The sequence below is a fragment of the Plutella xylostella genome, chromosome 4, assembly GCF_932276165.1.
Source record: "Plutella xylostella chromosome 4, ilPluXylo3.1, whole genome shotgun sequence".
In the NCBI taxonomy this organism is placed as follows: Eukaryota; Metazoa; Arthropoda; class Insecta; order Lepidoptera; family Plutellidae; genus Plutella; species Plutella xylostella.
In genome coordinates this window covers 6,241,491-6,268,986 of record NC_063984.1, presented here as the reverse complement: position 1 = coordinate 6,268,986, position 27,496 = coordinate 6,241,491, and the positions used below count along the sequence as shown (strand labels likewise).

The window sequence follows — 27,496 nt, the reverse complement described above, 5'->3', positions numbered from 1 at the left end:
TAATATGTAATGCCGAGTTGCAGCAAGGGACTTTAAGCTAATGTGGACATTAAATCTATGTCTGTCTCTTTCTGTCCGTATACTGTCAAAGCAAGGCAACAATACATTTAATGCCGACATTAACTTAAAGATCCTTTCTGCAACTCAGTGTAAGAGTCGGTATAAATTCTCCAGACATAATAATTTGCAAGTCACTGCTTTTCTGACCAATTAAATAATTTGTTGCAGGAAAATCGGTAAACACAGTTTTAGAAGAATTGCCGGGGCACATTTGAACTTTTTCCTGAGCAAGAAAAAACTGTAATAAAATATCGATGTGTGATACTATCACTTTTCTCCTATAGTAATTACATAATGGGATAACCAACACATGTTTCAGTGCAAAAAAACATTATGAAATACACAATGAAATAAAAGTTACAGTTGATTTGATTTAATGAAATTCATTCAAGACTGCCCCCCTCTCCCCTACTAATTTCTTCTCTTAACATAAACCTCCCCAAAAAGTCGCATTTTATAATTAGTAAATATTTGAAACATTTCTCGTTTTGATTTTTTCTGCTAAAGTATCGTGATACTTTTGTCCGTTTTCTATACTATAATAGTGTGGCCACTTTCTTAGATTGCAACGCCCTCAATTATTCTCTACTCTTTTATGTTCCATTGTACTGACATAGAATCTTATCAATGGATAAACGTCAATCTGTGACTTCGATTTAATTTTGGTATACCTTTGCGCATTCCAATATTTTCTAAACTATTTCACCAATCTCGATAGCATTAAAATTTATGACATACCTATCATACAAAAAACATCAAGAATACTATATATCTTGGCTATTGAATAAATTACTCCGTTGATACTAAATCCGAGTTTACTGCAAGTCGCATTCGTGCTAAGACTTTTAGTTTAGAAAACAAAATAAAAAATCGCTTGAAAAAACCTTGTAACGTTGAAACATTTGAGATCAAGTTGAAATATACAATGACATAGTCACTGCAGGCGAACTTAGCCACTTTAGGCACTAAAATTCAGAGAGCATTTCACGTAAAAATGCTTGACACAAGACAACATTGTTCCTCGCGCTAAGTGACACGGCGTCTAACCATTGTCACTGTATAGCTCAATATAAACAGTCATAATATATAAACACATATAAATGTACAGCTTAGCTCATGATGATGAGTTGTCCGGTGTTGTTGGCATAGACGAGCCCCTGCCCCGGCTGCGGCGCCCAGCGCAGGCAGTTGAGGCTCGTGAACCCCTGCTCCCAGTTCTGTTCCAACTCCTTGATAGGGGAAAGACCCGTGCGGCTTGAACTCTCTGTGGACAGATGGATTGATATTTAGACATGAGAGAAGATCAAAATGGCGCCATTTGCATGTTGCATTTTTTAAACAAATGACAGCTCGTCTTTTCCTAAAGACCAATGGTGTCACGCTTTTTCGACACTATCCACCCACACCCCTATGGCGACCTATTAAGTTTTCAGTCTTCTGCGCATTGGTTCAGTTGAGTGGATCCTAGTGCCTATTTAAATGTATAGTATTTTCAGGACTACAATTATTTATACAAAAATGACAATTCTAGACATTGAGTGCACTCACCTAGAGGCGACAGTCGGTAGAGCAGTGCGAACACGTTATTGCGTGCGTGAGGCAGCGTGGTGAATCTTCTGGAGCCGAGTCCCACGGCGAGATGCCGGGCCGTGGGCGACAGGGCCACTGACACTGCGCTCTGTTCTAGCACGGCCGTGTGGAGGCACTGGCCTAGACGGCCCCATTCGAGGGAGTACACACCTGCGGGCAAAAGGGTAGTAAGTGAATCGTCAATTATTGCATTAAAAAATAGGACATAAAAGGAGTTCTGCGTCCAAAACTACTAGGTATATGTAATGGGGCATCTAGAAAGTAATACAAACATTATCTATTATGGATTTATGATGTTTCGTGGCCCATATAATGACTGGTCGCCATTTCAATAGTGACAACTCATCCAATAAGGATGTTAATTTATAGACTTAGAAAGTGGACATGGACACTCACCTAGCCAATGATTGGTATGCCTCAGTCTTGGAACAGGGAGTAGGGCGACTAGCAGTCGGCCATCTTTGGAAATGTCTATGCTTGCGTCATTGTGAATTCTGCACCTTTGGACCACTACATTTTTCGTGCCTGAAACATAAGACTTACTGGTAAAAGAAAAAAAAAGAAAATCGTAAAGACCTTTTCATTAGTACCTTGACAGTGGGTCACCCCACAAATGTAAGGGGCCTTGAAGAAACAGATGTTTTATGAATATTTCCATACGTAATATTATGAATAAATGAAATACCAGCACTGTTTCTCCAGGAAATTCATATCAATATTTCATAATCACATCATCATAATGAGAGTACTGTAATAACTAATAACCATAATAAAATATTGGAGATTTTAAAAAGCGCCTAACTGGCTTAGGGCTGCGATTCTACGACCAACATATGAGTGGATGAATATCAAACTGCCATATGTCCACCTACCCGAAAAATTGACTTTTTGATTTGGTCGTGTTCTCCGTTAAAATGTCAGTTTGCCTATGCCCTTCAAGTTCCAATAAGTGCAAGGCATCCATGAGAAAAAAGCCGTTAAAAAAGTAAGTTTTTTTCAAATCCTTTTAAGTCTAACCGTTTCGCATTACAAATTTTCACAAGTCCATTCCGGCCAATCACAGAGCGTAATTTTTTCAACATGGCGTCAGTCTTGGTGAGAATTTCGAGGCTGTGGTGTGTGCTCCCAGTGTTTTATAACGAATATGAATGAAAATGTTGAGGAAATTATGATTGTGGACCCTGATAAAGCTCGGAAAAGGAACAGATTGAAGAGTGTAGCAAAAAAACGACAGAAAACTATGGCGAAGTAAATTTAAAACCCCTTTTTTCCAACCCACGTGTCAATCACAAAGCATTTTCGTAGTAAACACAGGGCCGTATCGGGTAGAATATAATACGGTAGGTAGGTACTTTTCTACCGATAAATTTTGGTTGATTAACTTCATTGTATTTAATAGAATATAGACTATATTAGTCTTACTGAGTCCGACCCATATTATATTAGTATTTTTCAAACAACTATAAGTCCTTATGACTCATATCAAAACAGCATAAGTCTTGTATGGGCATATCAAACTGCTATAAGTCCAAACTGTTTATTAACTTTTACGCCTTTCTATGAGTGTTATAATGGATTTGTTTATAAAAATACATTCTTAAGGTCACAAGTCAACTGATTAAATCACGGGGCAAGTTCTATGACCATTAAATAATAGAGAAAACAATAACCTCCATTTCCCAAATTTTGCGTGGACGTGACATATGGCAGTTTGATATTCATCCACTCATATGTTAAAATATCAGTTGCTGAATATAGTTACTTACTATCAGCAATATCGGGCGTGTCCCCCGTGGTGAAGTCCCAGGCCTGCACGCGGTAGGTAGGCGCGGGCACGGCCTCCGACACCAGCCCCGCGTCCAGGAAGCCGCCCAGCCCGCCGCCGCCGCCCTCCTCCACTACTAGCGCGTTCTGGGACGAGAAAACGTGGGTTTGGTGACTTTGGGTTGATATATTATGTTAAAATTGTCTCTTCCATCCAAAGGTTGTCTGGTAGAAATTGCTTTAAGCAATAAGACCGCCTTTTTAGGGTTTCGTAGCCAAAATGGCAAAAACGGAACCCTTATAGTTTCGTCATGTCCGTCTGTCCGTCTGTCCGTCTGTCACAGCCGATTTACTCGGAAACTATAAGTACTACAGTGATGAAATTTGATGGGAATATGTGTTGTATGAACCGCTACAAAAATATGACACTAAATAGTAAAAAAAAGAATTGGGGGTGGGGCCCCCCATACATGTAACTGAGGGATGAATTTTTTTTTTTCGATGTACATACCCGTGTGGGGTACCAATGGAAAGGTCTTTTAAAATGATATAAAGTTTTCTAAAAAACATTTTTCTTAAAGTGAACGGTTTTTGAGATATCAGCTCTCAAAGTCGTAAAAAGTATGTCCCCCCCCCTCTATTTTTATAACTACGGGGTATAAAATTCTAAAAAAAATAGAGGTGATGCATGCTAATTAACTCTTTCAACGATTTTTGGTTTGATCAAAGTATCTCTTATAGTTTTTGAGATAGGTTGATTTAACTGTAATTTTGCTGCTACGGAACCCTTTGTGCGCGAGCCCGACTCGCACTTGGCCGGTTTTTTGTACTATTTTATACATAAGGTGTGATATTGTAATGTTTTCTTTAATGGTGCAAAATAAAGTCTATTCTATTCTATATTCGATTTGAAAGTGGCGAAAGGAGAATGTGTATAACACTAACATACTAAATACATTGATATGGTTTCATAATTAATCCAATACAGATAAGGTTCTTACCTGCGCCAGTATAATAGGTTGCAAGTAGTCGTGCACCCTCGGCATGGGCATCCGCTGCGGGCGCGCGCCGGCCTCGCCCCCCGCTCCCCCCTCGCCCACCGGCAGGTCGTTGACCTGCACCAGCGGCACGGCCACGTTGTTGAGGATCTGGTCGAACTGGCGCGGCTCGCGGTTGCCCGTGGTGTCCAGGCGGCCGCTGATGATGTGCGGGCGGTAGGCGGCGAAGGGGCGGCGGCCGGGCTCCCCCGCCCCGCCCCCCGGCCCCCCCGCCGCGCTGTCCGCGTTGTTGGACTGGATGGCGAACATCTCCCGCACGGACGACGGCGGGTAGAGCCGGATCGTCTGCAGCCGCCGCAGCCGCGAGCGAGCCGCCGTGCGCAGCCTCACAGCCTGCATGTGCGCTATTCTAAACAAGTTTATTCTGCTATCGAACTCGTTCGAGTCTCCCCTCCCGTGTTGGCGGGAGGGCTCCTCGCGGGACGGGCCGGGCTGGCTGCCGGATGGGCCGGCCACCGGCTCCCCGTGCTCGTCCGTGCTCGGCGGGGGCTTCACCGGTTTTCTTTTAGTGGGCAGTCGCCGCACTGCCGGTATTCTGTAGGAAGTCGCCGGTGGGAACACTTTTCTCTTGGCTATCGGATGGACGTTAGGGTTGGTTCTGTGGAGAGCCTTCAGGCGGCGGCTCTCGAGGTAGAGGTCGCGGCGGCTGCGCGCGGTGGCCGACGTGTTGCGGTTGGCGGCGGAGATCTGCACGGCGAGGCGGTTGGACCAGCGCTGCAGGTGCGGGGGCACGCGGGGCGCGGCGCGGGGCGCGGGGGCGCGGGGCGGCGGCCGCGAGCTCGACGTCGCGCCCGAGGTAGACGCCGCCGCCGATTCGCTCTTCTTAGCATTGTTTTTAATTTCTTTCTTTTTCTTTTCATCATCGTCTGAATCACTAGTAGGCCACGAGGATGTGGAATTAGAATCGTTATTCCCGTCGCCATTCTCTTCAGTCGTCGTGTTCATTTCAGGGGTCGTGTTGTTCTCTACGGGTTGAGCGTCGTCACTGGCCGCAGCGTCGCGGGGCGAGGGTGCCTCCGCCGGCGCGGGCGGCTGGTCCTGGATGGCGGCGGGGGGGTCCTCCCCGCGCGGGGCGGGGGAGGGGGCGTCCTGGCCCTCATTGTCCCTCCGGTTCAGTCTGTTCGTCATCAGCATCAGGCACGTGAGCGCCAGCGCCTTCTTGAGCGTCCGCAGCATGTGTATGATGAGCTGGCTGAGGCCGCGCTCCTCGAGGCAGCTCATCATCATGTTGAACATGATGGAGAGCACCTGCATGGCGCGCATGCGGATCTCGTTCCTGGTGCAGTGCAGCTCGAAGGAGCGCGGGGCGGGGCGGGGCGCGGCGCGGGGCGCGGGGCGGGCGTGGCGCGGGGGTCGCGCGGGGCGGCGGCGCGGCTCGGGCCCGGCGCGGCGGCGCGGGGACAGGGCGCTGCGCAGGCGGTGCAGCGCGCGCAGCTGGTCGGCGCGGCGCGGGGCGCGGCGCGCGCTGGGCCCCTGCTCGGGCTCCGTGGGCACGGAGCTGCTGGTGCTGTCGGTGGACAGCGTTGTGTGCTGGCTGTCGTCGTCCAGGTCGGGCGGCGCGGGCGCGGCCGACAGCTCGGACAGGTAGCGGCAGCGCTCCAGCAGCGGGCGCGTGTAGTACTGCGGGGCGCCGCGCCGCGCGCGTTGCAGCGCCAGCACGCGGCGCCGCAGCTCCTCCCACAGGCGGCGCAGCTCGCGCGGGCCGCCCCCCCGCCCGCCGCGCAGCCACATGTCCGTGAGCTGCGCCGTGTGCGCGTGCAGGGCGTTGACCCCGGCGCGCACCTTGCGGAAGGCGTCGGCGGCGGAGAGCGGCGCGCGGGCGGGCGCGGGGGGGGCGCGGCTGGTGGAGGCGCGCGGGGAGTCCCGCCGCCCGCGCCGCGCCTCCCGCTCCGGGTTCTCGTCGGTGCTGTGGCTCCGCACGCGGAACCTGTTGTTAGAGACGGTTATGTTGAACCTGTGCCGCGAGTCGCTGTCCGGTGACGTGCCGTTCTGCACGACATCGTCGTCGTTAACGTTTAGTTCGACCACCATCCGGTTAGTGGGATGATGGTGGCTGTCCGTGGAGTGTCTGTTGTCGGGGGTGTCCTGGATGGAGTGCCTCGCGCGGATCAGGTTCACTTCGAGCGCCTGGTCGCTGTCGGAGTCGGTCTCGGAGGAGAGGAACTCGTGTCGCAGGCTGGAGCTGAAGAGGCGCACGCGGGGCCGCTGGCTGCGGGGGCGGGCGCCGCGGGGCGCGCCCTCGCTGTCGTCGGACTGGGCGCCCCCGCGGCGCGGCATGCCCCGCTCCACGCTGGCGAGCGTGTTGAGCGACATGTTGGTGATGAGGTTGAGCAGGCGGGTGCCGGAGTCGCGCAGGATGTCGCGGATGAGGTCGAGGCTCTCGTTGATGGTCTGCGCGGCGACGGGGCTGATCTGCGTGGAGGAGTTGGCGGTGGGGCGGCGGCGGTCGGCGGGGCGGGCGGGGCGCGCGGGGGGCGGGGAGGTGCTGGTGGCGGTGTGCTGCTGCGCGAGGTGGCGGCGCCGCTGCAGGAAGAACCGCGCGGAGGGCGAGTCCAGGCGGTGCGACGTGAACACGCTGGTACGGGACGTGCCCGAGTCGCCGCTGCTGAAGGTAACCGTGTGGTGTCTCCCGCTGGGGCCGCTCGTGGCGGAGAAGGGGTTGGGCAGCCAGCGCGTGGCGCGCTCGCTGGACCGCGCGCGGGACGAGCCGTCGTTCAGCCGCTGGAAGGCGGACGAGCTTGAACCGAACAGTGATCTCTCTTGATTCGGCGAGTTGCTTTGGTTTGAATCTTCAGTTCTAGAAAAGGAAATTTAACATTAAAATGCCGCCATTTGTTCTTCATACTCACAATTTTGATTTGTTTTTTCTTGTAAATACCTTGAGGGATTACTGTTAATGGACAGCACGTCGAGGTTCAGTAGGCGGCTGCTGCTGCCCTCGCCGTCGCCGCTGTCGCCGCCATCTTGGGGACGCACTGGCGTTGTGTCTGTACATTTTTAATGTAAATAAATAAGGTATGATGGCTGCTGCATATTGTAATATCCCCCCCCTGTAGAGACTTTCTTCGGACTCTAACCTACCTATTTGAGACGTATTTTTTCGCCCTAACTAAACTGGAACGGAACTGAAGAGAAGTCTTGTAACGGTATACGTGTTTTGCATTATTCGTTTGGCCAATACGTGATCGTCTAGTCTAGCGGTTAGGACTCTACATTGCCGAAGTAACTCAAGTTCTTTTAGGAGGTTGAGAGAATCCCTACCCTAGCACTAATCCCTAGAACCCTAGTTCATAATCCCTAATTTATCTATTTGTTAGGACCACAGAACAAAGCTCATGCAATAGTTATTTCTTAAAACATACATGATTTAATTAACCAAAAGTAATTTAAATATATACAAAATTATCTATAAAAAAAAAGGTTTTTAATTTGAATAGAAGGTGCGCCCCGCCTCGCACACCCTATGAAGGACGACCAGATCCGTCCACCAGACCCATCTACCTTCTCTAGCCCACTGGCTCTATTCAAACTGTTTTTTTTTTGTCAGTCAGTCCCTAGGAAAGGATCTATTGATTGGGATCCAGATGATGTTAATAATATTTTATTCAGCTTCACAATTCGGCACGGATATCTCCTGAGCCTACTTAAGCATTTATTCGACACGGATATTTCCTGAGTCTACTTATGCATTTATTCGACACGGACACTTCCTGAGTCTACTTAATGTATCAATAATGTGTAATAGTTATTCGGCACGGATAGTTCCTGAGCCTACTTCTGTATCCATAATATGCAATAATTATTCGGCACGGGTATTTCCTGAGCCTGCTCTTGTATTTTCGACACGGATATTCCCTGAGTCTACTTATACATTTATTCGACACGGATATTTCCTGAGTCTACTTAATAATGTGTAATAGTTATTTGGCACGGATATCTTATGTAACCATAATGTGTAATAGTTATTCGGCACGGATATTTCCTGAGCCTACTCTTGTATTTTCGACACGGATATTCCCTGAGTCTACTTATACATTTATTCGACACGGATATTTCCTGAGTCTACTCATGTGTATCGTCACAGTACAATGTCTTCCAATAATGGACATAATTAGAATATAATTACTATCTCCCATTTCAGCTTGTGTCAAGAGCAATCACTCAAATGTATCTCTATATCGTAGATCTCAGAGTTATGTGACAATTAATATTTTATCGATGCTGGCTTGTGTCTACCATGGTACCTACAAGTTGTTCGAGGTGGTTTCCCTGCCTCTAATTAACTTCATCACAGTCAAGCTCAACATTACTTATTAATAACTAACTGTCATCATCTCCTCCTGTATATAGTATGTATATTGGTCAGTTTGTAAGAAGAATCCAATTCAGCAACTGCTTTCCTTTACCCAAGCTGATAAGAAGTCATTTCAATGTATTTATCGGTAGTAAGTAACTCATGTACTATGAAAATATTTTCCTATCTTATTCAAAACTTAGTAAATTTTATTTAGAATAGAATACAGTTGAAACTCTTATGGTCGCCAATCGCCTCAATGACCCTAATTATAAATTTTGTTTAATATTATCAACATCTTATCCAAACCCAAATCAATAATTATTTATATTAGCAGAATTAAAGGAAAATAATAAGTATAATAAATTATTACTAATCACTTAATATGTAAAAGTTGTCATGGTCACAGTCAATAACATATAGCCAATGATATCCATTTATCCTTCAAAAGTAAAATTGCATGAATATTCACTATGGAAATATTTATTTTATCTTTTCCAAATATTTCAGTTAGCTTAAAATAGTGTTAGTGCTCCTATGGCCGTCATCCAACACATTGACCCTACGGGTATAAGTATCTAATTGAAGGTATTTATTTTATTTAATCAGACAAGTAGATAACTTTAGTAAAAGTAAAGTTGGTGCTCAACTAGGTCGGAAACTGACTCATTGACCCTATTATTTATTAATTTTGTTTAATATTCTTCATCTTTTCCAAAGCAAAATCAATCTTTATTTATATTAATAAAAGGGTATAATGCAGGTTTTTAAGTATTATAAATTATCATTAACTTGCTGAATATATAAGAATTGTCTTAGTCACAGTCAGTCAGGTACAAGTTATGACCAATATAACCATTGAATAAAAGGAATACTTACTAAATTACATGAATTCTATTCTGTTTTCTGATACATAACTAGTAATTGAGGTACTGAAGTAAATACCTATTGAATTCCAATAAAGCAAACTTTACATACTTAGGTGGGTAAGCAAATACCAAAATCATATCTATCACATCAATGAGTAAGAGGCCTAGATCCACTAACTATACATCAATAACATTCACCACACATGAGATACAAAAGTATAGCATGTTTTCCAATTCAATAAACTACTCTCCCACAGTCTAAACCTACCTGCTTAGCATCTAACTGGTTTGAAGATGAAATGCATTTTATACAAACCCACATTTTAAACAATGTACCTAGTATCAAATACCTAGTAAGTAAGTATAAATTTAGAATCTGGGTTTCTTAGTTCTGAACTAATGTTTTGAAAGTAGATTTGTTTTGCAAACAATACCAAACAACAAACAATGTCCCTTAAATGTTTGTTGGTTTTGTTGCTGCCTAATTGTTAAGTATGTTTTTTTTCTTTTATGATAAACAATACTTCAAATACCTGAATTTACCAAGTGTAGCTAAACCCATAATAAAACCATAAAGAATCATTAAACTATTGAATCACACAAGTACACACAATAATTATTCAAGTAGAAACATAGTATTTTATGAAAATATGGTCCGGCCAATTTTCATCCCGGTGGAAAAATGTTTAAAATCATTTCAAATATTAAGAATACAAGTAATAAGTAATGTTTATAATAACCACTCTTAGAGAATCAAAGTAGGTTGAGGTAGCTGTAGATTTTAAATTACTTAAGTACTAAATAGAAATGCTGATTCAAATAAGAATATAATTTTGCTAAATAGATTCATAGCTTAATATGAATAACCTGAAGCATATTCTTCATTCTGGTTTCAAGACTGAATAGATAAGTAAGTACATGCTTACATGAGAACTAGATGGAGTTGGTAGAAATAAGTTTATATTGTGTATCTCAGGAGATAAGTAAATAAGTACCGACTACCTAGGAATATGAATCTTCTTGTAACCTAAACAATTTCAGAATTATCTAATATGTTACCTAATAGATTTACTTAAATTGCAAGCACTTATCACTGAATAGGATTCCACATAATTATGTTATACTTATATCTGATGAATCATCCATTATTATTACTTAGGTACTTATTCAGATTGTTGTGCAAGCCTAGTAAGTTTGTAAACCAAATATGTTGGAACATAGGTTATGATCCACCACAATGAAACATAGGTACACCTAATGGTCTGTATTATGCTAATTACTGTTCTTTACTGGGTATGCAAAGACTGCTGGGTGAAACAATTTCAGGTAGATAGATTGCTGTGAGTAAAAGTAACATACTTAAATACTTGACTCATTAGCCATCATCTCAATAGAACATACTATTCAATATCTGTACTATATTGATATAAGTAACTAAGTTTATTCCTTCCAGGTAAACAAACATAGCTTGATGAAACAAGTGGGGTAATTTTCCCATAGTCGAATGTACTTATGCTTGTAAATTGATTGTTTTATGTGATAGAATCTTTAAGGCTGATTGATGAAGTAAAAGGTGGTTTCCTTGGGTCTCTCCTAATAAGCCTAGGTACCCTAGCAGTCTTCAATTTCAAAATGGCCAAGAAGCTTAACAATAAATAATGGGGAACAATTGGATTTTTAGGTTATGAAAAATATTCTAATTTTGAAACCAGAACAAAGTAAGTAGATAGATATTCTAATATAAAGAATGGGGTGAAGTATAGATATGCTGTGATACCTCTAAATAGTGGTTATGACAAAATATTATCGACACTTAGCTGAGGATCCTGAGGCGCCGCCGCCGGCCGGCCGAAGCTGCAAAACCACCCCGCCATAAAACATAAAATACACTTCCACTATCCCTCCCATATGCAAACGCTCCATCCTATCACCCGAAACTCCACGAGAAGCCCAAGGGCGAGTTTTCTTCCCGAAATCTATTTATAGCCTCTCCTGACCATCGACTCCCTTTTTTCTTTTTCTTTTTTCCCCCGGTTCCTCCATCGAACTTTTCGATTCCACTCCATCCCTAAGATCCTAGACTACAGGTGGCGCCACTGAGCTAGACAATAACACAACTATTAAATATTTTTAAGGTAATAAACCGATGAACTATTGTTCTATAATTATTGATAATTAATATTATTATTATTTAACTAGTATTTACTAATTTTAAGTCCTGATTCGATTAATTAGAACTAAAAGATACTCAGTTGAGCGTCAAGGAGGCGTAGTACGTAAAGTGTCGCGTAAATTAGTGTTGTGCAAATCTGATCCTCATAATAATAACTTATCACTATGGCGTCATTCATTTCAATAATCAAACAATAATTAACAGAGCCTTATAAACGGTTGAAACATAATATAACCGAATCTAGTATGATATCTCTTTAAACTCTAAGCGTCAACAATAAGACTTGTACTTATTCTAGGTATCTGTCGATTCGAACGACACAACAGCCCCCGAACATTACCATATAAGGAAATGCATCATCGAGTCTAACCCATTAGATGGCACTAGTGTGGCATTTCTACATCGCGGTATGGTTGTGTTTTCCAACCAGCGTATAGTCTTATTTTGCTTATAATAAAAATTTCGCCAATCTATACATAATGTATAAGTCTGCTACGGACGGACTATGTTCCGTTACAACCACCCCCTAAATTTTTAGGAAATGCAATTGGATAAAAATTTACCTATCTAAGACTTATACATTATACATGAATAACGGTACATGAAAATAACAAACTAATATCAGAACCTTACAATACAAATAAGTTTCGTTACAACCACCCCCTAAATTTTTAGGAAATGCAATTGGATAAAAATTTACCTACTTAACTTGATAGACAATGATAACTCTATATTTAATCTTAGTGAAGGTGATAAACCCCAATACTCTCATATTAAATTTACTTAATTCATAGTATTGTAACCAGTGTTTTATTGTTACTTAGTAATATTAAAAACAGAATATTCGAGGTAACAGTCGCTGTACCCTTCGCTATCTCGAATATGCAACGAGTTCGAGGCCCCCTACTGCAGATAGATGCCACCCACTCGACCAGCGCACCCAATGAGGACAACAAAGGTGTCATTACCCGACAGGCGTGCACATAATCAATCCTATCAGGTAACTCATTTGATAACTCTCTTATAAGAATTCATCAAACGCCCTATATGTTTCTCAGTGATTTCTCCATACGATCGATGCATTGGGTGAATTGCTTACTGTTTTCTTCCCAATGTCTTTGCAATTAAGAAAAGAAACTAAGTAACAAAGTTAACCTAAATACTTGAGTTGAGACCCATATCCCCTCTCAAATATGTGATCGATTAGAGCCCTCACTGTAGATCCTCACCGAATGTCCAGTCAAGCAGACACCATCTACGACACAGGTATCATTATCCAATAGGCTTACACTATCAGTAGTCCTGTTGAACAACTCATTCGATAGCCCCCTTATAGAAGCTCACCAAATGCCCTATGTGCCTATCAGTGGTTTACCCGAATCGTTTTACTTTTCTACTTGAATTAACTCCACTTCAACACCTTCACAACACTTTTATCAACAGAATTTTGTAAGGTAAATTTAAGAATCCCTGGGTCTTATCACCTTCAGCATTTACTAAACCTACCTAGCTTTATGTAAACCTGTAAGCTATAGTGACAACAGGATAAAAGTTTATAAGAAAAACAAATAACTGAACGAAACTTTTAACGAAAACAAATGCATCTCTGGAAGTACTTCTTAATTATAGCTTAGTTACGTAAATATTAATTAATAAATTACGGCACACTAAAATTGTAACCAGTGGTAAGCGTAAACAAAGTATTCGAGATAACAGTCGTTGTGCCCTTCGCTACCTCGAACACGGAACAACTTCGAATCCCCCACTGCAGATTAATATCGCCCCACCAAACCAGCACTCCCGCGAAGGCGACAAAAGTATCATTATTCAAGAGGCTTGTATTTTTAGCCTAATGAATAACTCATCTGATAGCCCCCTTATAGAAGCTCACCAGACGCTCTATATGTCTCACAGTACTTTCTTAGAACGATCGGCGCATTGAGTGACATTTAAATTAGTTCCTCCTCAATGTCTTTGTGATTTATGCAAATCAATAATAACTCATTAATGAAAAATATTTGAGTTGAGATCCAAAGTCACACTATTCCCTTCTCAAATATGAGATCGTTGAAAGCCCGCACTGTAGACCATCGCAGAAAGTCTTAGTCGGTCGAGACAATAAAAACGACAAAGATATCATTATCCAATAAGCAATGCTACTAGATAACTCATTTGATAGCCCCCTTATAGAAGCTCGGCAAATGTCTTATATGCCTATCAGTAGTTTATCCGAATTGTTCAGCAGTAGGTATGAATTTAAAACCATCACTTATCACCTTCACACAAAAAAAAATATATATTATAAAATGTAATCTATCACGGTAAAGTTAATAAGTATAGGAAGAAGTACTCCAAAACTACATTCCATTTCATTACCATACCAAAGTATAGTCACCGACATTAGCGCGCCCAAAAGTATAAAATTTACAGGGCCAATGAATAAATGACACGGTTACACGGTGTGACCATCATCACTGTACCTTCAGATAACCTGTACCTAAACTTAAATCCAAGTAGAAACTTGTGTAAGTACACAACACACCCCCTTGATTTAAGAATTTATCCACTCTCCTAATCACTAATCATAATAACAATAATCCTATTCCAATCCATAACTTTTAGTTTAACCCAAAATCCTTTACAAAATCAATTAGTTATTTAAAGGAGTGCAATGAGAATTTAAATCAGCTATACTCAACCTGCGGCCCGCGTACCATGACTTAAACGTGTTTGTGGCCCTTACATAAAAAGGTTGAGTACCAATGATTTAAATGGTGTATCACCCCCAAAATTAAACAACTCTAAAATATTTATCTATGTTGATGAAATACTTAGGTAAGTTAGGCACATTCGTTCACTCCAAGACAGTCAAATTTAAAATGCATTCAAATTGTCAAATAACCTAAGCTCTTATCTATTTCTGTAGATGAATACTCTCACCCCCACGTGTGTAACAACAGAACAATACTTAACCCACATTCACATCACAACCGTCTTTCCTATTTTATAGTATTGATCGACTCAATTCAATCACCTCACTACACTCTCATTCATAAACATTCCTACATTTTTAAACCATATTTACTAATTTTAAGACACACCCCCACTCTCATATGTCACCTATTCCTAAACACACCCTACTGATGATGATGATGATTATTATTATTATTATAAAATTGGAGCAGTCCATATTTACTCACTTTAAGAGACACCCCCACTCTCTTATGTCACATATTACTAAACACCCCCTATTGATGATGATGATGATGATGATTATAAAATTGGAGCAGCCCATATTTACTCACTTTAAGAGACACCCCCACTCTCTTATGTCACCTATTCGTAAACACCCCCTATTGATGATGATGATGATGATTATAAAATTGGAGCAGCCCATATTTACTCACTTTAAGAGACACCCCCACTCTCTTATGTCACCTATTCGTAAACACCCCCTACTGATGATGATGATGATGATTATAAAATCGGAGCAGCCCTAAGGATACCTATTCTGTGACATTTACCTAATATTATGTTGAACCGCCCGATGATTATGAATCTTGGCCATCATAATCTAACACATCATTATAATCTAATACACATATTATAGTTTATAAAATATAGCATGAGCCCTTTAAAATATACCACGTTTGATTGACAGATCTTCCTGGTAGATGACTATCGACAAATAATTGTAAAATTTTACGTCGACTAAACCATTTGATTACCGACATAGCTGTCAAAATTTGCAAGCTGAAGTGGCAGTGGGCTGGTCATATCTGCCGAAGAACCGATAACCGTTGGGGTAGACGAGTTCTCAAGTGGAGACCACGAACAGGCAAACGCAGCGTGGGACGCCCTCCTGCCCGCCGGACCGACGAACCTAGGCGGGTGGCGGGTAGTGGTTGGATGAGGAAGGCCGAGGACCGAGTGTTGTGGCGCTCCTTGGGAGAGGCCTATGTCCAACAGTGGACGATTATTGGCTGATGATGAAACCATTTGACTTTGACTTTGACTTATGCCTGCTAAATAAAGTTGGGTTTCCCTTGAAAGCGAAGAAGTGACAAATAAAATGTATGGATTTGACAGCTGTCATTCTAATCAAGCTATTTTTAAAGAACTGAAACATACATTCACTAGGCTCACCCCCACTATCTTATGCCTTCCAGCTTCCTCTCCTGGGAACAGTCCTAAACACCCCCTATATGTGATGACGACATTGAAGTAACCGTGTGAATACCTATTTGTGTGTAACTTTTAATCTAATGATGTTACGGCCGATGATGATGATGAACCCAAGCCACCCTAATTTAACACATTGATAAAATCAGATATAAGTAAGTATGTAAATACGAACATAGTTTCCTTCACTAGCTCATTTTATTTACACCGTAATCTTATCATTCCTCTATCTCATAATATCCCTAATGTCGTGCACATTATTCACAATATCAATCCATACTCAATCGCACCTACACGCAATTAGCAATCCAGTACCTCTACTATATGTAGCTAGCACGCACTCACGCGCAGCCTGTATTTAGGTATAGGGTAACGTAACGTACCTTGGGACGCTTGTACCTCGGGACATTGATTGTATTTTAAAAACCGGCTAAATAAACACATTAAAATTCTACCCTAGGCATAGTATTTTACTCGCTTGGCAAAACTAGTGAGTTTCGTGATCATACCAGCATCGAGTGTGTGGTGAAGACAATATGAAGTTTTTTGGAGTCAAAAGTAGCTTTTTTATAGTTTTTTGTGTTGCTTTATCTCATTGAGGCATGCTCAAAATAAAGACGTGGATGTCACGTATAACTTTTCAGTTATTTAATTTTATGACATGGCAATTATCTGAAAGATTCCTATTAATTAAAAATAAAGATATTTAAATTTTGGTTAAATATTGCTTTTTTGTACCTTGGGACACGATTAAATTTGTACCTTGGGTCAAAACAAGCATTTTTACTTTTATCTTAATTTAATAAAATCTGGCCACACTAAAGCTTTAGCACAAATACTAGTGATAATAGATTATATATCCTACCGAATAAAGAAAATTTCAAATTAATATCTTAGTTGTACGCTGCGATAGCTTCATTCAAAGTTGGGGTAGTCGAAAATGTCCCTAGGTACGTTACGTTACCCTACACTGCAGGACACGAACCTCCTCCAATTCCCCAACAACAGAGAGCCACCTCCACAATCTTCATGCACATAAATTTAACCCCACAACACACATTGAACACCAAAAACCCGAGGATCGAACTCGAGACAGTAGTCAAGGTCACTATCCACCACAACATTCGGTAGTGTAGCAAGCTAAGTATTTACATACATGTAGAAACATAAGATCATAATATCATAACCTCTCTTTCTCCACATGCTAGGTATCGATTTCCCCCTCCTAGTTCCAATTATATACCTAATTACCTATACCTGCGTATTAGCAAAACGCATACCTACTACATACATGCCATTGAAGTAGGTACAACGAAAGGAGTGACATATCCACTGTACCCAACACACGAACAGTGCCTCCGGCATCGGCAAACAGCCACCGACAACTGATCCCACTACATAATCTTTTAACCACGGTGACAAACACCTTAGTGACAATCACTGGAGCTGGACAGCTGGTTGTCACTGACATTATAATAAGAAGTAACATTACCTATCATTGCCTAAATAAATAGGTACATACATGAAGGTCATTGAACCTGTACAAAACAGTCTTTAATTTTGTCGACACGAATGCGGTAACTATATACATATTCAGTTAACCCCACGAAAGCTGAATATACTATTACTAAAATCCACAAAACTCATAACAATAATATTCGCTAAACTTATAACAGCCCTTTCCTTTGTCCGTAAGGTACCTACACGTCAGGTACCTAGAACTCACCTACATCCATACCAAATTCATGACACCAATCCCCTTCTATCGTGGGTAAAAGTCACCTTGACATAAGACCCAACACTAATCCTATCTTTTCTATGCTGGCAAAATTTATTTGTCATACATAACTAATTCTCATTACACCCCTTTCTCTAGCGTTGAAAGTATAAATATATCAGCATATAAACATACACCAAATCTATAACAACACTCTTCCTTTATGGTTTAATTAAACCCACATAACGGACTACCTAAATAAATGAGTAAGAAAATTATACAATGCAAAATATTTTAATATGTATACCAGCGCCACCTGTGTTAAAACTCTTGAACTGCAATTAATCATTGATATCTACAGGTAATCAGGTTCGAACATCAAATACAGCTAGCTAACTTCTTCCTGTTGTATCCTTATTTTCCTTTTATTTAAAGGTAAGTAGAAGTATAAAATAACAGTAGACAGACAGTACACTTGGAATTAAACCTAAAATCGGATGCACACAATCAAAATAAATTTGCCATGAGTAGATATATCTCATCCGCCGCTGTGAAACTGACACTTATTAAAATGTGTCTACTATCTACCTATAATATGTGTATATGTATGTATAAATAACAAAAAATCTATTCCCTAGACAATCGTAGTCGTAGAAAAAATTAAATAGGTAAACAAGTACTTAGGTACTTACTAAAGTTTGCATTCACCAAAACATCTGTTAGTTATAGCTACCTACCACGCTAACTTCGAACGGTCTTTGACCTTACTAGTTTATTCTCGTTTACTTAGTAGGTACCTACTTTATTTTACTATAGGTACCCCTTTTCCTTTATTAATTTAATGAAATAATTACAGAAAATGACGCAACATCCATGCGCCAAACCTACCAGTTTCAAGTGCACCATGGTAAGATCGGTATAAATGAACCATGTAAAGTGTGCGCAGCTTCTAAATCACAATGTCGTCTTTACCAAAATAATAATGACAGGACGCTACCTATAACCTATTTGATTGTTTTACTAATGCATTTGTAGGCAACCTACACGTATTTTAAGTACACTAAGTTTGAATGCAACAAATTTGTATACAATAGGGTAAAAGTACCACATATCGGCACTTCAAATGTTTCAAGCAAAATGTATACAAGTATACAAATATTATGCTAAGTTTTTTTTTTTTTGTTATTTTTTTTATTTTATGTAAAGGGTAAAGTTACCAGTTATTGACCTTTTAAATGGTTCAAACAAAATGTATTACCTAAGTGTACACATTATATTATATATTTTTTTTTATTTGTTTTTTTTTCCAAATGCCTATTTTATTGTACGCCTACACATATGATTTTTCTATTAACGTTTTCTCTCAATCTCCTTCCGTTTCACGGCAACAATTGTAGGCTAAAAGCCTTTTAAGTTTTTGAATAATGCAAAACACAAATAAAATAACGTTCCTAATAACCCGATCCTGTTTCTAATAATTCTGATCACCCTATCCTGGTCTACGGCATATCAATTGTAATATCCCCCCCCTGTAGAGACTTTCTTCGGACTCTAACCTACCTATTTGAGACGTATTTTTTCGCCCTAACTAAACTGGAACGGAACTGAAGAGAAGTCTTGTAACGGTATACGTGTTTTGCATTATTCGTTTGGCCAATACGTGATCGTCTAGTCTAGCGGTTAGGACTCTACATTGCCGAAGTAACTCAAGTTCTTTTAGGAGGTTGAGAGAATCCCTACCCTAGCACTAATCCCTAGAACCCTAGTTCATAATCCCTAATTTATCTATTTGTTAGGACCACAGAACAAAGCTCATGCAATAGTTATTTCTTAAAACATACATGATTTAATTAACCAAAAGTAATTTAAATATATACAAAATTATCTATAAAAAAAAAGGTTTTTAATTTGAATAGAAGGTGCGCCCCGCCTCGCACACCCTATGAAGGACGACCAGATCCGTCCACCAGACCCATCTACCTTCTCTAGCCCACTGGCTCTATTCAAACTGTTTTTTTTTTGTCAGTCAGTCCCTAGGAAAGGATCTATTGATTGGGATCCAGATGATGTTAATAATATTTTATTCAGCTTCACAATTCGGCACGGATATCTCCTGAGCCTACTTAAGCATTTATTCGACACGGATATTTCCTGAGTCTACTTATGCATTTATTCGACACGGACACTTCCTGAGTCTACTTAATGTATCAATAATGTGTAATAGTTATTCGGCACGGATAGTTCCTGAGCCTACTTCTGTATCCATAATATGCAATAATTATTCGGCACGGGTATTTCCTGAGCCTGCTCTTGTATTTTCGACACGGATATTCCCTGAGTCTACTTATACATTTATTCGACACGGATATTTCCTGAGTCTACTTAATAATGTGTAATAGTTATTTGGCACGGATATCTTATGTAACCATAATGTGTAATAGTTATTCGGCACGGATATTTCCTGAGCCTACTCTTGTATTTTCGACACGGATATTCCCTGAGTCTACTTATACATTTATTCGACACGGATATTTCCTGAGTCTACTCATGTGTATCGTCACAGTACAATGTCTTCCAATAATGGACATAATTAGAATATAATTACTATCTCCCATTTCAGCTTGTGTCAAGAGCAATCACTCAAATGTATCTCTATATCGTAGATCTCAGAGTTATGTGACAATTAATATTTTATCGATGCTGGCTTGTGTCTACCATGGTACCTACAAGTTGTTCGAGGTGGTTTCCCTGCCTCTAATTAACTTCATCACAGTCAAGCTCAACATTACTTATTAATAACTAACTGTCATCATCTCCTCCTGTATATAGTATGTATATTGGTCAGTTTGTAAGAAGAATCCAATTCAGCAACTGCTTTCCTTTACCCAAGCTGATAAGAAGTCATTTCAATGTATTTATCGGTAGTAAGTAACTCATGTACTATGAAAATATTTTCCTATCTTATTCAAAACTTAGTAAATTTTATTTAGAATAGAATACAGTTGAAACTCTTATGGTCGCCAATCGCCTCAATGACCCTAATTATAAATTTTGTTTAATATTATCAACATCTTATCCAAACCCAAATCAATAATTATTTATATTAGCAGAATTAAAGGAAAATAATAAGTATAATAAATTATTACTAATCACTTAATATGTAAAAGTTGTCATGGTCACAGTCAATAACATATAGCCAATGATATCCATTTATCCTTCAAAAGTAAAATTGCATGAATATTCACTATGGAAATATTTATTTTATCTTTTCCAAATATTTCAGTTAGCTTAAAATAGTGTTAGTGCTCCTATGGCCGTCATCCAACACATTGACCCTACGGGTATAAGTATCTAATTGAAGGTATTTATTTTATTTAATCAGACAAGTAGATAACTTTAGTAAAAGTAAAGTTGGTGCTCAACTAGGTCGGAAACTGACTCATTGACCCTATTATTTATTAATTTTGTTTAATATTCTTCATCTTTTCCAAAGCAAAATCAATCTTTATTTATATTAATAAAAGGGTATAATGCAGGTTTTTAAGTATTATAAATTATCATTAACTTGCTGAATATATAAGAATTGTCTTAGTCACAGTCAGTCAGGTACAAGTTATGACCAATATAACCATTGAATAAAAGGAATACTTACTAAATTACATGAATTCTATTCTGTTTTCTGATACATAACTAGTAATTGAGGTACTGAAGTAAATACCTATTGAATTCCAATAAAGCAAACTTTACATACTTAGGTGGGTAAGCAAATACCAAAATCATATCTATCACATCAATGAGTAAGAGGCCTAGATCCACTAACTATACATCAATAACATTCACCACACATGAGATACAAAAGTATAGCATGTTTTCCAATTCAATAAACTACTCTCCCACAGTCTAAACCTACCTGCTTAGCATCTAACTGGTTTGAAGATGAAATGCATTTTATACAAACCCACATTTTAAACAATGTACCTAGTATCAAATACCTAGTAAGTAAGTATAAATTTAGAATCTGGGTTTCTTAGTTCTGAACTAATGTTTTGAAAGTAGATTTGTTTTGCAAACAATACCAAACAACAAACAATGTCCCTTAAATGTTTGTTGGTTTTGTTGCTGCCTAATTGTTAAGTATGTTTTTTTTCTTTTATGATAAACAATACTTCAAATACCTGAATTTACCAAGTGTAGCTAAACCCATAATAAAACCATAAAGAATCATTAAACTATTGAATCACACAAGTACACACAATAATTATTCAAGTAGAAACATAGTATTTTATGAAAATATGGTCCGGCCAATTTTCATCCCGGTGGAAAAATGTTTAAAATCATTTCAAATATTAAGAATACAAGTAATAAGTAATGTTTATAATAACCACTCTTAGAGAATCAAAGTAGGTTGAGGTAGCTGTAGATTTTAAATTACTTAAGTACTAAATAGAAATGCTGATTCAAATAAGAATATAATTTTGCTAAATAGATTCATAGCTTAATATGAATAACCTGAAGCATATTCTTCATTCTGGTTTCAAGACTGAATAGATAAGTAAGTACATGCTTACATGAGAACTAGATGGAGTTGGTAGAAATAAGTTTATATTGTGTATCTCAGGAGATAAGTAAATAAGTACCGACTACCTAGGAATATGAATCTTCTTGTAACCTAAACAATTTCAGAATTATCTAATATGTTACCTAATAGATTTACTTAAATTGCAAGCACTTATCACTGAATAGGATTCCACATAATTATGTTATACTTATATCTGATGAATCATCCATTATTATTACTTAGGTACTTATTCAGATTGTTGTGCAAGCCTAGTAAGTTTGTAAACCAAATATGTTGGAACATAGGTTATGATCCACCACAATGAAACATAGGTACACCTAATGGTCTGTATTATGCTAATTACTGTTCTTTACTGGGTATGCAAAGACTGCTGGGTGAAACAATTTCAGGTAGATAGATTGCTGTGAGTAAAAGTAACATACTTAAATACTTGACTCATTAGCCATCATCTCAATAGAACATACTATTCAATATCTGTACTATATTGATATAAGTAACTAAGTTTATTCCTTCCAGGTAAACAAACATAGCTTGATGAAACAAGTGGGGTAATTTTCCCATAGTCGAATGTACTTATGCTTGTAAATTGATTGTTTTATGTGATAGAATCTTTAAGGCTGATTGATGAAGTAAAAGGTGGTTTCCTTGGGTCTCTCCTAATAAGCCTAGGTACCCTAGCAGTCTTCAATTTCAAAATGGCCAAGAAGCTTAACAATAAATAATGGGGAACAATTGGATTTTTAGGTTATGAAAAATATTCTAATTTTGAAACCAGAACAAAGTAAGTAGATAGATATTCTAATATAAAGAATGGGGTGAAGTATAGATATGCTGTGATACCTCTAAATAGTGGTTATGACAAAATATTATCGACACTTAGCTGAGGATCCTGAGGCGCCGCCGCCGGCCGGCCGAAGCTGCAAAACCACCCCGCCATAAAACATAAAATACACTTCCACTATCCCTCCCATATGCAAACGCTCCATCCTATCACCCGAAACTCCACGAGAAGCCCAAGGGCGAGTTTTCTTCCCGAAATCTATTTATAGCCTCTCCTGACCATCGACTCCCTTTTTTCTTTTTCTTTTTTCCCCCGGTTCCTCCATCGAACTTTTCGATTCCACTCCATCCCTAAGATCCTAGACTACAGGTGGCGCCACTGAGCTAGACAATAACACAACTATTAAATATTTTTAAGGTAATAAACCGATGAACTATTGTTCTATAATTATTGATAATTAATATTATTATTATTTAACTAGTATTTACTAATTTTAAGTCCTGATTCGATTAATTAGAACTAAAAGATACTCAGTTGAGCGTCAAGGAGGCGTAGTACGTAAAGTGTCGCGTAAATTAGTGTTGTGCAAATCTGATCCTCATAATAATAACTTATCACTATGGCGTCATTCATTTCAATAATCAAACAATAATTAACAGAGCCTTATAAACGGTTGAAACATAATATAACCGAATCTAGTATGATATCTCTTTAAACTCTAAGCGTCAACAATAAGACTTGTACTTATTCTAGGTATCTGTCGATTCGAACGACACAACAGCCCCCGAACATTACCATATAAGGAAATGCATCATCGAGTCTAACCCATTAGATGGCACTAGTGTGGCATTTCTACATCGCGGTATGGTTGTGTTTTCCAACCAGCGTATAGTCTTATTTTGCTTATAATAAAAATTTCGCCAATCTATACATAATGTATAAGTCTGCTACGGACGGACTATGTTCCGTTACAATATCCGATATAACGAAGGGGGGAAAATGAGGTAAATATAAATAGGAATACACTTTAGATAAAAATAACACACACACACACACACACGCCTTGTACTAATGTACTCCCTTGCGGGGTAAGCAGAGGTGCATTGCTGCACCCACTTTTCGCCAGAGTGTTATGTTAGTCCCAATGTAATAGGGGGCGGGCCTATTGCCATTATACGGGCACATCCAAGACCCGAGAACAAATATCTGTGTTTAAACAAATATCTGCCCCAGCCGGGTATCGAACCCGGGACCTTCAGCTCAGTAGTCAGGGTCACTAACCACTACGCCATTCGGTCGTCAACCGTCGTCTTTAGATAAAAATAAGCGTACTATTAAAGAACATACCATTTTCCGAGGTGTCTCTAGACTCGGAGGCCCTCAGAGATCCGTAGGACCAGGTGGAGGAGGACGACGGGGCGCCGACCACCGCCGGGTCGCTGTCCATGGGGTCCGTGCCGCGGTCCTGCTCCATGGGGTCCGTACCGCGATCCGTCTGATAAGGAAACAGCAAAGGTTAGATTTTTTATGACTATGATTACTAGAAAATGAAGACAATATTTTAAAACTATAATATTTCTAAATACATAGGTACTTTACAACAGTAGGTATCGTAGTATTTAAGTAATGCTAATTCTAAACTTTTCAAGATATAGCTTTCGAATTGTACATAACCCTGTCTGTATGGCTCTATTAAAGCTGTCTCACGTCAACTGTATTCAAACTACGCCTGAACTGCAATTTGCAGTTGGATTGCAGTTTTAAGTGGAGCTGCTATCTGTCTGTCTAGCTAGAGCCTAACGTTTTTTTGTACATAAAATCATATATAGCACTTTTTTCAGATAATACCATATCCATTACAACTCAAAACTACCAACACTTACAGTATTCGCAGGAGGCGTACTCGTCAGTTGATGCCGCGCCATAAACAGCCGCTGATAGTTCCTCACGAGGCTGTCATATCTCTGCACTAGGTTCTGATAGGAGTTGACGATCATCTCCTGGGCAGTGCCAGAGGTCTCTCTAGGCCGGTCGCCGGGGGCGTCCCGCCGCGAGGCGCTGTGGGGCGTCGGCGCGTGCGAGTGAGAGTTCTGCAGGATCGACGTGGCAGAACCAGCGGTGGAAGACACCGATATGCCGGTGATCAGCTTGTAGCCCAGCGAGTCGAACGCTACGTATCTGTAAGAAGATGAGTTTAGGTTTTTAGGGTTCTGTAAGGTAAAAACGGACACTTATACGATAACTTTTTTTTAAGTTAGTGTTATTTATTTACAGTGTTTATGGTGTTTGCCATGATATTCCGTGAGGATAATGCAATATGTTGAATATGTTGCACAGTTCTTGGAATACATTTGATGTAAACTATAGATTTATTCTAAATCATGTATTTGTGTCTTGTGTGTTATTCTATCTTCAACGGATCTGGAGCAAGTCATAATATTATAATGTATATTATGTTACGTAATGACTGATAGTTTGGAGGGGACTGAATGAGTTTTTAGGCGCAGCATCAAAACATTTATGATAAACTTACCTCACTTTTTCATTAATATTGTTTGTTGATACTTTAGTGAATGGTGCGGGCTGGCTCCAGTCCCAGAAGTATAACTCGTTGAAGGTGGCTATCACCAGCAGCTGGTCCCGTGGGTGGAAGGCGATGGAGGATATCACTGTCTCATTGCCAACTGTCCACACCTCACTACCACCCTGTAGAAGAAGTAAAAACATTTTAGGTGATTGGTGTATGGTCTGTGTTAACTTGAGTTTATATTGTTTTCTTAGCATGTTAGAGACAAACACTAGAGGTAGACTTGCATTAGATTAGCATGTTAAATTAGTTTTTAATTGCTTACTGCACACTGCACTGCAACATAATAACACATCTTTTTTTTGTGTGGAGCCTTACAAAATAGTTTGTGTACCCATTACTCACACTCAAGTCCCAAACTCGAACTTGGCCACCAAGGCAGCCTGACCCTATGAGTTGTGGATGTGACGGGTGGAAGGCGATGCACCACGGTGTGCGGGGGTGCCCCTTCAATATCCTCACATGCTTGCCGCTAGCAAGTTCCGATACATACACATTGTGATTGCCATGAGTTGAGGCCACTTTGGTCCTGTAACAATATAATGGAAATAAGTATACTAGCTCCATTTTCAGCACAGTAGCCAATCAATGAGGAGGAGAGGTGACTGATTATAGTGTTCATGTTTTTACAACAGCTTTATAAAATCACTTACGCATCTGGACTGAAGACCATTAAAAAGGTGGACCGAGGATAGCCTGGCAAGTCACAGCACTGAAAATAAACAGATGGTATAGTAGATAAATGTTAAGTTAAGCAAAGTACAAATTAAAATTATTTTTTTAGTTAAAATAATCCATACCTTTGTTTTAAGTGGTTTCTGCACTAGTATATCCTCAGCTATGTTTTCAAGGACTGTCTTATTGGAGGGGCCCTGGGGCGGGTTGATGCCCATGCCCCTCCACTGCCAGCTCCGGGCAATGTTGCCGACATGCTGCGACTCATCTACTGGCTCGCTTTTACACCCGAGCCAATCACTGTCTATTATTGGATCCATACTATGTTCTAAAATAAATGATTTGCAATTACTTTTCTGTGGTTGGGCAGGCAGCTTTGCTTATTATGTCAGTAAACTTCAGTTATGAATTTACATTTTGAGAATAAGTAGGAGCAATCCTTATAATTTTCAAAATAATTATATTATTTAATGGCACATTATGACTCATAATATTATTAAGAAAACTAACACACATGTCCCCAACATGACCTATGCACCATAGTTACACTACGCAAGATACAAGTCACTAGTAGCACACTAATCAAATAGGTATAAATCATTAGAGGTTACAATGCAGTGGCTGCTGCATGCTACTAGAAATGTGTTTACAGGTCATAGGGTGTATACAGGGTTATGTAACTGGCGCAGAGAAACTGTAACATTCTAGTAGCCGGCTGTAACCCAGTCAGATGAAACACGGCCGACCATTAAAAGCTATTTAGAGGATGACCAGTTTCATTACATTACAATTACAGTAAGCCATATTGGAATATGTCAACAGGTTATTTTTACACAAAACAATGATTTTCCAAATGTTGGCAGTAAAGCAATAGCTGAAAGTAATGTTAATCGTTATCTAATTATCGGTACTATTTCGTAAACAATCTGTTTTCCTCTTGTTATGCAGTCGGGAGAACAATGTTACCTAGTCCATTTTGTAAGAATCCATTGAAGAAGCTGGAACTGCTGAGTTACAAATGTGATTGGTAACCACTTAAATGCTCTACGATGTTAGAATATTTACACTAAATAGTATTTCTATTTAATTTAGAAATCCAAAGAAACACAAATTCACACAGCTGCGAACTGTCAAACAAAAAAATATTGTTTGTTTTTCTAAAGCACA

The 27,496-nt window shown here is 39.9% G+C and overlaps 1 protein-coding gene across 2 annotated transcripts; it reads right to left on the bottom strand.

The window, feature by feature from the left end:
• Positions 1 to 671: 671 nt before the first annotated feature.
• LOC105391815 lies at positions 672 to 27,496 on the bottom strand. 2 transcript variants are annotated; one of them, XM_038121398.2, is made up of 13 exons: positions 27,296 to 27,496; positions 26,455 to 26,657; positions 26,308 to 26,366; positions 26,000 to 26,183; positions 25,601 to 25,773; positions 24,951 to 25,245; positions 24,415 to 24,562; positions 7,351 to 7,459; positions 4,416 to 7,269; positions 3,417 to 3,561; positions 2,047 to 2,175; positions 1,609 to 1,800; positions 672 to 1,324 (listed from the first exon to the last, which is right to left on the bottom strand). In XM_038121398.2, exons 2-13 carry the CDS (start codon positions 26,647 to 26,649, stop codon positions 1,170 to 1,172), a joined length of 4,638 nt encoding a protein of 1,545 aa, XP_037977326.2. In that variant the 5' UTR covers positions 26,650 to 26,657; positions 27,296 to 27,496; the 3' UTR covers positions 672 to 1,169. The 2 variants fall into 2 exon arrangements, with proteins under 2 accessions (XP_037977326.2, XP_048482661.1); XM_048626704.1 differs by lacking the exon at positions 27,296 to 27,496 and adding an exon at positions 26,840 to 27,281.